At 35.2% G+C, this 13,321-nt stretch overlaps 2 protein-coding genes across 4 annotated transcripts; both read left to right on the plus strand.

Moving 5' to 3' along the window:
• Nucleotides 1-41: 41 nt before the first annotated feature.
• On the plus strand, nt 42-2,138 carry zgc:92744 (uncharacterized protein LOC436846 homolog). Its single transcript, XM_051127006.1, has 3 exons — nt 42-235; nt 476-551; nt 1,399-2,138. Exons 1-3 carry the CDS (start codon nt 155-157, stop codon nt 1,437-1,439), a joined length of 198 nt encoding a protein of 65 aa, XP_050982963.1. The 5' UTR covers nt 42-154; the 3' UTR covers nt 1,440-2,138.
• Nucleotides 2,139-4,115: 1,977 nt separating this feature from the next.
• Nucleotides 4,116-11,249, plus strand: fuz (fuzzy planar cell polarity protein). 3 transcript variants are annotated; one of them, XM_051126983.1, is made up of 2 exons: nt 4,116-4,317; nt 9,063-11,249. In XM_051126983.1, exon 2 carries the CDS (start codon nt 9,130-9,132, stop codon nt 10,408-10,410), a length of 1,281 nt encoding a protein of 426 aa, XP_050982940.1. In that variant the 5' UTR covers nt 4,116-4,317; nt 9,063-9,129; the 3' UTR covers nt 10,411-11,249. The 3 variants fall into 3 exon arrangements, with proteins under 3 accessions (XP_050982940.1, XP_050982944.1, XP_050982946.1); XM_051126987.1 differs by having other exon boundaries at nt 4,116-4,312; XM_051126989.1 differs by lacking the exon at nt 4,116-4,317 and adding an exon at nt 4,328-4,469.
• Nucleotides 11,250-13,321: the final 2,072 nt, after the last annotated feature.

The raw sequence follows: 13,321 nt of genomic DNA on the forward strand, positions 1-13,321 counted from the left end.
CAGTCCATCTACGATCTTCCGGTGTGGGCGGAGCTTACATTCTGAGTACGTAGACAAAAATCGACGTAGTTTTCTCTTCATCCTCACTAGTTTGTGTTCGTCATATTTGTGACGGTCTCCAGCTCACTTTTAAAACCCACCAGCATTTGTAACGATGGTCGCCAAACAGAGGATTCGTATGGCCAACGAGAAACACAGCAAAAACATCACCCAGAGAGGCAACGTCAAATCGTCGGTATGACAACTCTTCATGATACACAGTAGTGTCACGATAGAAAGTGAAATTAAGTGAATGTAATATATTAACTGAACTTATTTGAAAGGTATTATTCATATTAGCAATTATTGTTTCTGCACTGAAATAGTGGCTCTTAATACTGCAGTGTATATATGCTTTCATTGCTAAATCTCACTGCACTACAATTAAATGACAGCTAAAAACGATTCTAACTGATTTAAATGTAAATTCACGCAGAGAAACGTCAGTGATGATAAAGTTTCGGTGGGACCGTGGCTCTTGGCGCTCTTCATCTTTGTTGTCTGTGGCTCAGGTGAGTAACTTACCAATACAAAAGATTAACAAGTGATCTATCATATCTTATATCACACAATAAACACATTAAATGAAATAGTATTTTATTTTACACTAGCATATGTTGCACGTTTTGTTTAGTCCAAGGTAGGTAGACTAAGCTTGGCACACTGTGAAACCTTGCACTGTAGTGAAGGCCGAGATAATAATGCACACTATTTACATGGACAAGGCTGGACTGATAACATGACTTTATCTGCTTATTATCACTGGGCACGACACGTGGATCTGCAGGTGTTACTATTCTCAAAACAGCATTGAAGTACATTGCCAACAACTTCATAAGTACTCCCAGGAAGAGTAATGGATTTTGAGACATCGCTTAAAAGATGTAGTCTTTTTGTCAACGTCATAAACCGCTCCATTCGGATTTGATGTGGCACATGATCTGGCCAAGACTTCTGGGTTCCTGCCAGCTCTCATGTAGAGTTTTACCTGTTGCCTTTGAGAAGCTGTTTGCTTTGAACAAATTGCATATTCGTGCATGTTTCTGGTCATCTTGCTCTTTGTTTGCTTGCCCTAACTTTTGTGCCGTGGATGATTTTGCAATCTTTTTTGCAATCTGATTCGATCCAAAAAGCATAAAGTTTACTCCGTTAGAGATGATCACAGAAGAGTGAAGAAACGTAAATATCTGATAGCACAATGGGCCATTATATTCCTTTTATATTGAAGCTGGCATTTATGTTAAGCCTTGATTTCTCCAAGTTTAGCTTTTCAATATTCTTCCTCCTCAGCTTTTCCAAAGACTGGAATGCCAGCCATCTGTAATATCACTCTGTTTTGTTTTTTTTTCTCCTCCTCAGCAATATTCCAGATCATTCAGAGCATTCGAATGGGCATGTAAAGAGGACCAATAATGTCAAAAGTATCCACTCCTTGCCAGTTCCACATACTGCGACTTTGCCAAGGAACTTCTCTTAAAGGCTTTTTGCTGATTTTATCGATTCATCTTCTATGAGGTGCAACAATTCTGTCATTCCTCTCTGGTGCCTTGTTAATGAAGAAAAATCAAAAAGCCATAAAATTGCATTCCGATCAATTGTAATGTTCTTTTCTGTCAATCTACCTTGATGTAATGTAAAAATCTTGAGCTGTCACAAGCTGTGATGTGATTTGCAATTCCTGACTTCTCGTTCATTCCTGAAATAATTGTGCAGAAATTATTTGATGTCTTTTTGTTTGCTTTATGGACCCCCAAAACAGCCATTTTGTAGTTTGCACAGGATAAAGTATTACGAATGAAAAACCAGTCAGCCAATTTAAATCACAAATGTAAAAAGTGTGGTTTCTGTTACTTGTTTTCTTTGTAATTTAATATCTGCCTCTTTCCTTCTAGAATATGGAACTTCAACCTGAATAATTTAGTTCTCTGGCACATATTCTTGTTGTTGTGGTACTGTTTACCATAATAGAATAAGGCTTAGCAATTCAGCTTTTTTCAGAACTGATGATGTTATATACTGTATACTGCTGTGAAAGCATGATGGAGTAAAGAGGAACAGGAACAGAGAGCTGGACTAAAATAAAATGTTTAAAAACTGCATGCAATGTGTTTTGGCTCTGTTCTGTTCATTTTTTATTTTTTTTTATTTATTTTTTTTTACATCAACAATCTTACAACAATCTAAAATGATTGTAATGTAACCAGCAGTTATCTGAGATGTTAACTACACATTAAAACTACAAGCAGAAGTATAGATTGATTATAGAGTTGAGGTGAAAAGTTTACATACACCTCGCAGAATCTGCAAATGTAAATTATTTTACCTAAGTAAGAGAGAAATGCATGCATTTTTTTTTGTTTTGTTTTTTTAGTACTGGCTTGAATAAGATATTTCACATTAAAAAAGACATTTACATCTGGTCCACAAGAGAAAATAAGTTGAATTTATGAAAATTACCCTGTTCAAAAGTTTACATACACTTGATCCTTAATACTGTGTTGTTACCTGAATGATCCACAGCTGTTCAGCTTTTAGTGATAGTTGTTCATGAGTCCCTTGTTTGTCCTGAACAGTTAAATTGCCTGCTGTTCTTCAGTAAAATCCTTAGAGTTCCACAAATTCTTTGTTTTTTTTCAGCATTTTTGTGTATTTGAAACCTTTCCAACAATGGCTGTTTGATTTTGAGATCCATCTTTTCACACTGAGGACAACTGAGGGACTCATATGCAACTATTACAGAAGGTTCAAGGAAAAACGATGCATTATGCAGGGGGTGAAAACTTTTGAACAGAATGAAGATGCGTACATTTTTCTTTTTTTTTCATTTCATACCGCCGTTCAGAAGCTACAGAAGATGCCGACATGTTTCCCAGAAGACAAAATAAGTTAAATTCTGAAGAATAGCATTCAGCTTAATTGTTCAGGACAAGCATATGTAAACTTTTGAATGTGGTCATTTTTATAAATTCAACTATTATTTTCTCTTGTGGACTACATGTAAACATCTCTTATGTGAAATATCTTATTGAGGTCAGTACTAAAAAAAAAAAAAAAAATTTTTTTTTTTTAATGCATTTTGTATGATCCCTCTTATTTTGGTAAAATACTTAACATTTTGTGGATTCTGCGAGGTGTATGTAAACTTTTGACCTCAACTGTATCTACCAATAAAGAGGCTGGTAGAATGAAATACCCGAAAACAGTAAAGGCATAAGAGTGCAATCTAGTAGGCTACATAAAACCAACCATTTTTAAACTGTTTATACTGGCGTAAAAGGACTGAAAACAAGGAACTATGTACTCAGCAGAAGTTTGCTGACTATTGTCTGTGAAGTTGAGGAAAAATGGAGTTACGTCCAGGACTGTGATTGATTACATACTGTCATGATCTCTACACTGTTTAAATGATTAATCACTTTCATTGGCTTGTTCAGATGGATAAGCAATGCCAAAGACAGCAGCATCACTCAAAGATATTCAGTGATTTACATTTGACTTGCCAATTGTATGTCACACAATGAGAGTCAATACAGAGTTGATTGCATTTCAAGGTGTGAATGTTTATCATTCTGATACGAATTAAGCATTTTATTCACCAGACACAAAGATGAGTGGCATTAAAAATACTTGAGGACTGTTTTTACTATGCTGTGTGGCATGATGAACAAATGCCGTGAGTGTTTTAAATGTAACGTTGTTCTTATCTAATGCGTGAATTTCAGAGTGGAATAAGTTCTGCTCAATACTAAGAACTCTGTAGAAAGTCACATTTTATTGTCAAGTTGTAAATGTTTAGAAAGACCAGTGTATTTAATTAAAATTGTTCACATTTTTAAACATGCCAGTGATTAAATGTGCCATTATATTGTTAGTTCTTGCTAGTTCCTATTAATAATAATAAAAAAAACTTCAGATTTGACTTAATGATATACAAGAATTGTTAAAAATGAGTGGGTGTTGACTTTTATATTAAAGTTCTATCATTTAATATTAACGTGAGACTGATTGATTCAGGATTGATCATATAAAATAAAGTGTTAAATATACGTTAGACAAATTACTGATAAACATTTAATTGCAGTTGACCCAGTTGCTGAATAATTCAACAAGAGCATGGTGGTTTTTATACACTGTACTTGCATGCATATGTAGTCTCCGGAAGGTGGCGGTGTGGAGCCATCAGTTCTCTTTTACTTTCATTGGCTACGAAGAAGAGCGGAACTGCTGTTGTCAGAGATGTTACTGTGGATACGTGAAGTTTACAACTCGCAAAGTCAGGCAAGAAAATTAATTAATTATTTTTCTTATTAGCAAAGCCATTAGTGACTTTATTCTGCGAGTGAAATCTTTGGTCAAACTTATGAACTTTTGCGAACTAAGGCGTATTAGTAGCAGTCTGTGAATGTTTCAGCTTGCATCAACGTTAGCAGGTTTGTTCAATGTTTGCATAATGAGAGTGACGAAAAACACAGTGGAGAAAATGTCATTTTGACGCAGATGAGTCTCATTAGCATGCCAACTTTGCATGAAGACCAGTTTATCCAGTTAGTAGGCTATAGTAAGGGCCCCCGAGACAAAAGCCAAATGTTTTTTTTTTTTTTTTTTTTTTTTTTTTTTTTAATGTTAATGGGGGATTTGTGGTTTTTAGTTTATTTAATTGACGATTTCATTTTGCAGCTAGTACTGTTATTTAATTTGTTTTTGGATTTCATGGCTTAATATTTAGTAATTCCATGAGTCAAATATATATTTCAGATGTACATAATATTTGATATCCAATCAATTCTGCAAGCTTATTGAACGTAGTCATTCAAAACATAATGTTTCCAATACGACAGATTGGGCAATTAATTATCTACATATTTATCATCCTTTATGTAAGTCATATAGTAAATTTACTTTTCAACAAAATTTCTTTTACTGGGATTCTGCTTTGTCAAAACAAATTAGGACAGTTGATTTAGTATTTTAAAAATGTAAAATAAAGAAAAAGATAATTCATTAATATCCATTTTAAAAGCATTATAATAAGACCTTAATAATAAATATTAATAATTTATACACTACCAATCAAAAGTTTTTGAACAGTAAGATTTTTAATGTTTTTAAAGTCTCTTCTGCTCACTAAGCCTGCATTTATTTGATCCAAAATACAGCAAAACAGTAAAATTTTTAAATATTTTTACTATTTAAAAGAGTTTTCTATTTGAATATATTTTAAAATGTAATTTATTCCTGTTATTTCAAAGCTGAATTTATTAGCAGCATTACATGATCAGTACAGTCACATTTCCTTCAGAAATCATTCTGATTTTCTGCTCAGAAAACATTTATTATTATTATTATTATTATTATTATTATTATTATTATTATTATTATTATTATTATTATGTTGAAAACAACTGAGTAGATTTTTTTTTTCAGGTTTCTTTGATGAATAAAAAGTTCAGAAGAACAGCATTTATCTGAAATAAAAGTCTTTTGTAACATTATAAATGTCTTTATCATCATTTTTGATCAATTTAAAGCATCCTTGCAAAATAAAAGTTTTAATTTCTATAAAAAAATTAGTGTAGAATAGTGTAGAATGTTACAAAAGCTTTTCATTTTAGATAAATGCTGATCTTTGGATCTTTCTATTCAGAATCCTAAAAAAATGTACTCAGCTGTTATAAATATTGATAATAATAATAATTTTGAAGGATCATGTGACACTGAAGACTGGAGTAATGATGCTGAAAATTTAGCATTGATCACAGGAATAAATTACATTTTAAAGTATATTCAAATAGAAATTTTAAATAGTAAAAACATTTCACAATATTAATGCTTTTATTTTATTTTGGATCAACTAAATGCACGCTTGCTGAGCAAAAGAGACTTCTTTAAAAAACATTAAAAAACTTACTGTTTAAAAACTTTTGACTGGTAGTGTACATTCTGTAAAGGAGTGGGTGGGGGTGGACTTATACTTTAACTGTTCCCTGGTGGAATGACCTGCCCAACTCGTTCTGAGCAGGTGAATCTTTAGTCATCTCCAAGAAACGCCATCTCTTCCATCTACACTTGACCCTCTAACATTAGTGCGCTTAATTCTGTTTCAATTTTCAATTTTGAACATTCCTGTCTGAGTGCCATAAATATTATTTTTCCAAATTTTGCGTGCCTGTAACTCAAGAACGGTTAAAGATATCGCAATATGATTTTAGATTCTAGTTTTAATAAACTTTTTTCTTTGGGAATCTTCATTTTCAAGGCCCTACATCATTCAGTGATGGAGATATGGGAAGCCCAATGAGGTTCCATGTCCAGATTGTTGAATATTACCCATTTTCAGTGGATGAAAACCAAATGTTGGTCACTTTGTAATGTATACAGCTGATATTTATTTTATTTAAAAAATAATGTCTGAAGAAGAAATAATGTTAAAATAAGAATTGTATCCTGTTTCCCTCTATCAAAACAATTGCATATAGAAAAAATATTATTTTGTAAATGTGTGTGCCTGTAACTCAAGAAATATTAAAGTTATCTTAATATGATTTTAGCTTCTGGTTCCTAAGAAACTTTTTATTTGGAATTTTTTTAAGGCCCTTATGGTTTAATCCCAGAGATATTGAGATCTCAGTGCAGCTTCATGTCCAAACGTAGTATCCTACCCATGTACAATGGTCAAAAACCAACATTCCAAGGTATGCTATTCCCAGATAACAACTGGTAAAAGCTAATAACACAGACTCATCCGGGCAGCTAAAGTCGGCACTATACACTTGATAGTTTTTCTTGGTGGAAGCTGTGCGTTTGGTTAGCTAATTAAATATTAAACTAAATTCAATATTATGTGTACTGTTTCTTAATTCTTAATAAAAGGGGTTCTCTACTCTGGCCCGTGAGTTCAGCTCTAACCCTAATCAAGCACATCTGAACAAGTTAATCAAGGTCTTTAGGATCACTAGAAAGTAAAAGGCAGGTGAGTTTGATCAAGGTTGGAGCTAAACTCTGTAGGAAATTGGATCTTTTGGGCCAGAGTTGAGAACCCCAGGATTGTAAGCACAATGTTAAATGAACTCTGAGTTCATTTAAGTCCATACTAAAGAGTGTTAAAATGAACACTGAAGTAGTGTTAAAGTTAATGAGGTAATTAAGTGATTTATGGAGTGATGATTGACCATTATTGAAGACACCTGGTGTTAATAAGTTAATGAGGTAATTAAGTGATTCACTGAGTGATGATTAACCATTATTGAAAACACCTGGTGTTAATAAGCAGCATCACTAAAGGAGAAAATATTTTATCACCATTATAGTGGTCAGTGTTCACTTAGTTGGGCTCTTCAGTTGCTAGCAACTGATTTCTTCATGGAAGCTTTGTGTTCAGATATTTTGATTTAGATCAGTGTTTTGTGTCTATTTACTTTTGTGGAAGGCAGTTGTGTAATAAGCGGTATAGTATCCCTTACTTATTATAATCTTAATTCAAGTGATAAAGGATTTTGAAAGTCTGACAGTAATCAGTGTTGAGTGCTACTGTAGGGTTAATTCTGTCTAGTTTAAATGTTTTAAAATTATAAACAGTTGAAAATATTAGAAATTTAGAAAAGTAATCAAATGTAATAAGTTACATTACACAGTAATTGAAAGTAATTGAAAAGTTACACTACTTATTACATTTTAAATAGAGTAACTTTTAATCTGTAACCTATTATATTTCTAAAGTAACCTTCCCAACACTGCACGTCAGATTATGAATGACCAGGATTAATTTTTAACTCTAGGTCAAGTATGAACAGTGTAAAATGTGAAATAAGATTTCCCAGGATTCCATTTTACTAGGGTTCAGAATTACCCAGTGTTAATTATTTCAAGTGTGAGAGACCTTAAATGTTTGAGGTACTATCAGCAGTAGATACCCTTTAGTAGTAGATACTACTTGATCTGTGACTATGCTTCATATTTTACAACAATAAAAAGGAAAAGAAATTCTAATAATTAATCCAGGTGAGGTAAATCATGACACAATACTGCATGTTTAAACTCTTGGTACATCCCTTCTTCCAAATATACCTAAAACTGATTCACATATAGAATCTTATGAATAGACTACAGAAAGCAAGGTAATGTGTCTCAACTTGACCATTTCAGTGCACGTTTAGCACTCAGACAGACATGTTCTATGCAGTTGTTTTGATAGAGGAAAACAGGATACAATTCTAATTTTAACATTATTTCTTCTTTAGACATTGTTCTTTAAATAGAATAAGTATCAGCTGTATACAAAGTGACCAACATTTGGTTTTCAATCATTGAAAATGAGTGATATTCAACAATCTGGAAATGGAGCCTCACTGAGATCCCCATATCTCTGGGACTGAATGATGTAGGGCCATGAATAGTAAGATTCCAAAAAAAAAAATGTTTTAACAACTAGAATCTAAAGTCACATTGTGATAAATCGAATACTTCTTGAGTTATAGACACACAAGCTATGCAAAAAGAATATTTATGGCAGGAAAGTTTAATGCGGTTGTCTTGACAGAAGGAAATGAGATTAATTTCTAGTTTCAACATTATTTGTTCTTCAGTTTCATCACTATACATGTCTATCTTTCTTCAGAAGAAATATTAGCAAAATCAAAAAATTGATACATGGAGCCTCAACTCACCTTTTGTTGAGTTGACATGGAATGACCCTTCTATTGTCCTCATTGTCCTTCAAGTCGCTTTGGATAAAAGCGCCTGCTAAATGATTAAATGTAAACAAATAATGTTACATTTTGTGCTATGACATCTAAAATAACAAATGTTTCTATCAGTTTCCCTTAGTACCGTGTTGGCTGATGCATCAAAATACACATGCTAAACTTACATCTAAACATGATGTTACAGTTTATAAGTAAAAGCACATTGTTCTTAAGGAGGGGCATCTTACCCCATTTTACCATTCACAGGTGTCATGTCAGTGTAGTGTCTTTTGCAATTGAGGTTCTCATATGTTTATTTCTTTTGTTTTTGTGCACCTTAAGGCTTTATAAGATGTCTCCATCACTGATTGGTGTTTAGAGCCACTTTCCAGCCCAGTCTACATTCACTATGCTGCAAGCAGAAACCCTCCAACTGCTGTGCCTCACAGCCTCCAGTGGGGTCCCTCTGTTCTCACGAGGCTCCTCCAAGCAGCTTCCCTTTTCCATCATCGGCTCCCTGAATGGTGTTCATATGTTTGGCGCCGGCCATGGGGCCCAGTTAGCGAGCTGTGAGACGGATCAAGAGAGCCGTGTGGTTTGGGGGGTCTTTCAGGATAGCCTGATGCTCATTGCGGTTAGTGGTGGCGGGGGCTCCGCCATCAGTGAGCTACAGTTGCACCGCCTGCTAGAGAACGTGTGGAACTGTATGGTCCTGGTTCTGGGACAGGACGAGCTGGCGAACGTACGCAACGTGGAACGGCTAAAACGGGAGTTGCGCTCTTGCTACCGCCTAATCGACATGCTCTTGGAACGCATCAATGACGATCAGGGATTTATGGGAGATTTGACGCAGTGTTCCGACTGTTTGCTTCCCTCCCACTCCAGCTTGCTTCAGGAAGCCCTAGACTCTTTCGCCCAAGCGGCAGAGAGTGAATTTGGCTGCCTGCTGGTGCATGGCCGCGTGGCGCAGGCCACGGAGAAGTGGTGGTCTCGACTAACGTCCCAGGAGGTTGTTGTGCTCTCAGTCTTGGTGCATTCACTTTCAGGTGCATCTTCATGTGACTACCCCGTCTTCCTGCCCCAAGGAAGTCCTACAGTCGCAATTCGCTTGCTCAGTTTCCAACTGCTTCCTGGGGTTCACGTGTGCATCCTCTGTGGCCCCAAACCCTCTTTGTGCAAGGCACAAAATGAGCTCATTGGTCGTTTTTGGTCCACTTTTGCGGAGAACCTGCGTAGCTGTTTGGAGCAGGCCGAACGCTCTACTCTTCCCCCATCTGTTAACCTTCGCTGGGACATCCAGGCTCTTCTGCTCATCAACCGTGAATCTCGACGTGCCGTCACCGTCTGCCCTCGTGTGCGCAGTGGTGCTCCCTCGCAGGCTACGCCTCTCCTCTCATCAGCCAGGCGCTTGGAGCTCCTCCGCCTCTTTTATACATTTGCTGTGACTCGATATTTTACCTCTCAGGAGACCTCAGTTTCGTCAGCCTCAACTACCTCAGAGGATTTCTCTCAGGGCTTTACCCACGTCCCTGTGCAGTGCTACCTCGTCACAGATGAGTGCAAGTGTTATGCCCTGCAAAATTCCCAACACCAGCTCTTCGTCCTAATGGATCTCTCTGTCCCCACATTTGCCTTGCGTAACGTGGCTACACAGACTCTCTCAGCGATTACTGCTGCAACTGGTTTCTAGGGCATTGGTTTGGACATGTATGACTTACTAACCAGATACCAAACTTACTGGATTTGTAAAAATGAACAGCTCAAGCATTATTAAAAAGGGTAGTTCACCAAAAAATAAAAATTCTGTCATCTTTTTTTTACTCTCATATCCTTGTATGAACTTTCTGTGAAAAACAAATCTAAAAATTGTTTATACAATGACAGTCATTGTTCGAAACAACAGTGAATCCCATTGAGGAAAAAACACCAAGACATTTTGCCAAATGGCTTATTTTGTGTTCCACAGAAGAAAGAAAGGCATGCAGGTTTGGAACCACATGAAAGTGAGCAAATGATGACAGAACTTTCATTTTGGGTGAACTATCCCTTTAGCTGGTCACTGGTGAATTCTGGCTGTGATCATCAGGTTAAGTCTCCTGCCTTGTTGTTTATTAATCACAAGAAGATTTTTGGTAACACAAATGTGATTCTAGAAAGTGAATCAAAATATAGACTCAGAAACACTTAATGACTACTGTGTAACTTTATATGAGTAGCATTCACACTGTCATACCACATGCTACCTTTGGTGTGTTGTTACTGAACATGAATGTAAAAATGAGTTTGGCTTTGAGGACCAACATAGCAGTATTTTTGAAGGCTGTGTATGTTAGTATTCTCTTAATAACACTGGTGAACAAATTGTTTAATAATATGTTTGAATTTGTGGTGTGAATAAATACACATACATTTTTAGATTTTCTTATGTTTTAGTTATATTTTCATGTTTCAGCGCCAACAAGGAAATAACATTCTGCATTCTAGCAATAAATCTTGCTGCTGTTATTATTTCTGAGCCTGTGTTCACTGTGATTTTTAAAATTTTTTTTTTTTTTTTTTTTAAATAACTCAGCATCAATATGTGTAACCACGCCCCCTGCTGCCCAATCATATTATATTTTGAAAACAGAGTCCTGCCTACAGCAGACTTTTATAACCAGAGTGGGTGATGTTAAAGAAGAAGTACCGAAATATTTGCAGGTTAAATAAAGACAGAATTTGGGGGGTGAGTATTGCTGCACTGAATGTTTTAATAGCATATTTATACTTCATTTTAAATATAAATAGCATTTTACTGCCTGCACAACATTAAAGCTGCAGTTGCACCCAACAATTGAGAGACTAAAAAAAGATAATGACAAAATAAATTGAACGCATGTGACAATGTAAAAATAAATATGGCTGTTTTTTTATTAGATGTACTAGTGTTTCTTTAAACATCAAGAGCTTTTTTCATCCATGTGTTTTGTTCTCACAGGATATAAAATTATGCAGGCAACTATAGTGCTATAGTACTTCTTTTGTTAATATATAATTATCCATTAACAAATTAAACTTACCATGTCTTCAAGTAAGTCTTTCTTGAGTCACTCCTTTAGTCAAAGATCAACACAGTGTGATGTTCACAAAGCTGAAATATTGTTGTACAGACAATAACCTGTATAAAAGGCTAAAAGAATAAATATAAATAAATCATGTTTTATATCAAGCTGTTCCTCCACACCCAGTCTCATTATCTTTGCTTTAAAGGCATAATCCGGGTTAAATACCACTGTGACATGCCTCAGTTTGCAAAGACAATGTGTTGATAGAAAAACACTCACAATAGAAGTCTATGGGGCCCCTTGACTAGCTTATCCCTCGTCTCACTGAAAAATTCTCACTGAGTATTAGATCAGACATTATATGACAGAATAGAAGCAGCAGGTTTTGGCTCGTGTCTCTAACCTAAATATGTAGTAACTAGCCTCAGCTGTCAATATTAATCTTCATTAGCACTCTGAGTTCCTGTTAAGCATATAATCAGGGCAGTTACAGGTTTTCTATTGCATTTAAATGAATAATAAAATCTTACCTCTAAGCTAGGATAGATGTGTTAATGTCTTCATGGTCTGTAGAAGTACATATGCATATAGACAATTATTAACACTTTTATTAGTGGGCTGTGCTACTGTTTACCTTTTCATCCTGTTTGAAATGTCAAGTCACCTTGAGTAATACTACTACATGTCACTTCGTGCCAATTTCATTTTGTGGGTTTTAAAACAAAAACTGATGACACAGTAATATCTGGATTGTAGGGATGTATTATTCATTTTTGGCTGTGCGTAAATTATTTCTATAGGTGATTTCATAGGCTGTTGAGGAAATGACTAACATCAGAACTGGTTTATTCTTCCTTGTTTTATGCTGAATACGCTTGGTCACATGTTTCCGCCCTTAAACTTGAAGTACAACTTCATGACATAATTCGCTTGTCACAATCAAGCTTTTATGGCTGCAATGTCATATGCTTGAGTTGCGTGCAATTAAATGTGTCACTAGATAAAATTCTTTTGACTAATCATTGAACTCTGGGAAAACCTTTCCAGAAACCAGTTTCCATGTTATTCAGACAGCAATGATTCAGACATCTGTTGCTTGAATAAATGTAATGATTCAGCATACAAGGCAATGTACAAACTTGAATCTTGATGTTAGTATATACAGTTGAGGTCTAAAGTTTACACACATACACCTTTCAGAATCTGCAAAATGTTAATAACATACAAAATGCATGTTATTTTTTAGAATAAGATATTTCACATAAAAGATGTTTACATATAGTCCACAAGAGACAATAATAGCTGAATTTATAAAAATGATCCCATTCGAAAGTTTGCATATACTTGATTCTTAATACTGTGTTGTTACCTGAATGATCTGTTTTTTTTGTTTTCTGTAATAGTGAACAATAAAACTGCCCGCTGTTCTTCAGAAAAATGCTTCAGGACCTGAGATCCATCTTTTCACACTGAGGACAACTGAGAGACTCATATGCAACTATTACAGAAGGTTCAAGTGCTCACTGATGCAGAAGGAGACACACTACATTAAGAGCC

Source organism: Labeo rohita, chromosome 2, assembly GCF_022985175.1.
Source record: "Labeo rohita strain BAU-BD-2019 chromosome 2, IGBB_LRoh.1.0, whole genome shotgun sequence".
NCBI lineage: Eukaryota > Metazoa > Chordata > Actinopteri > Cypriniformes > Cyprinidae > Labeo > Labeo rohita.

Bases quoted from the DNA above. Each gene is read 5' to 3' on its own strand.
- fuz (XM_051126983.1), top strand. From the start codon at position 9,130: ATGCTGCAAGCAGAAACCCTCCAACTGCTGTGCCTCACAGCCTCCAGT.
- zgc:92744 (XM_051127006.1), top strand. From the start codon at position 155: ATGGTCGCCAAACAGAGGATTCGTATGGCCAACGAGAAACACAGCAAA. The intron at 236-475 runs GTATGACAACTC...AAATTCACGCAG, and splicing joins GAGGCAACGTCAAATCGTCG to AGAAACGTCAGTGATGATAA. The intron at 552-1,398 runs GTGAGTAACTTA...TCTCCTCCTCAG, and splicing joins CTTTGTTGTCTGTGGCTCAG to CAATATTCCAGATCATTCAG.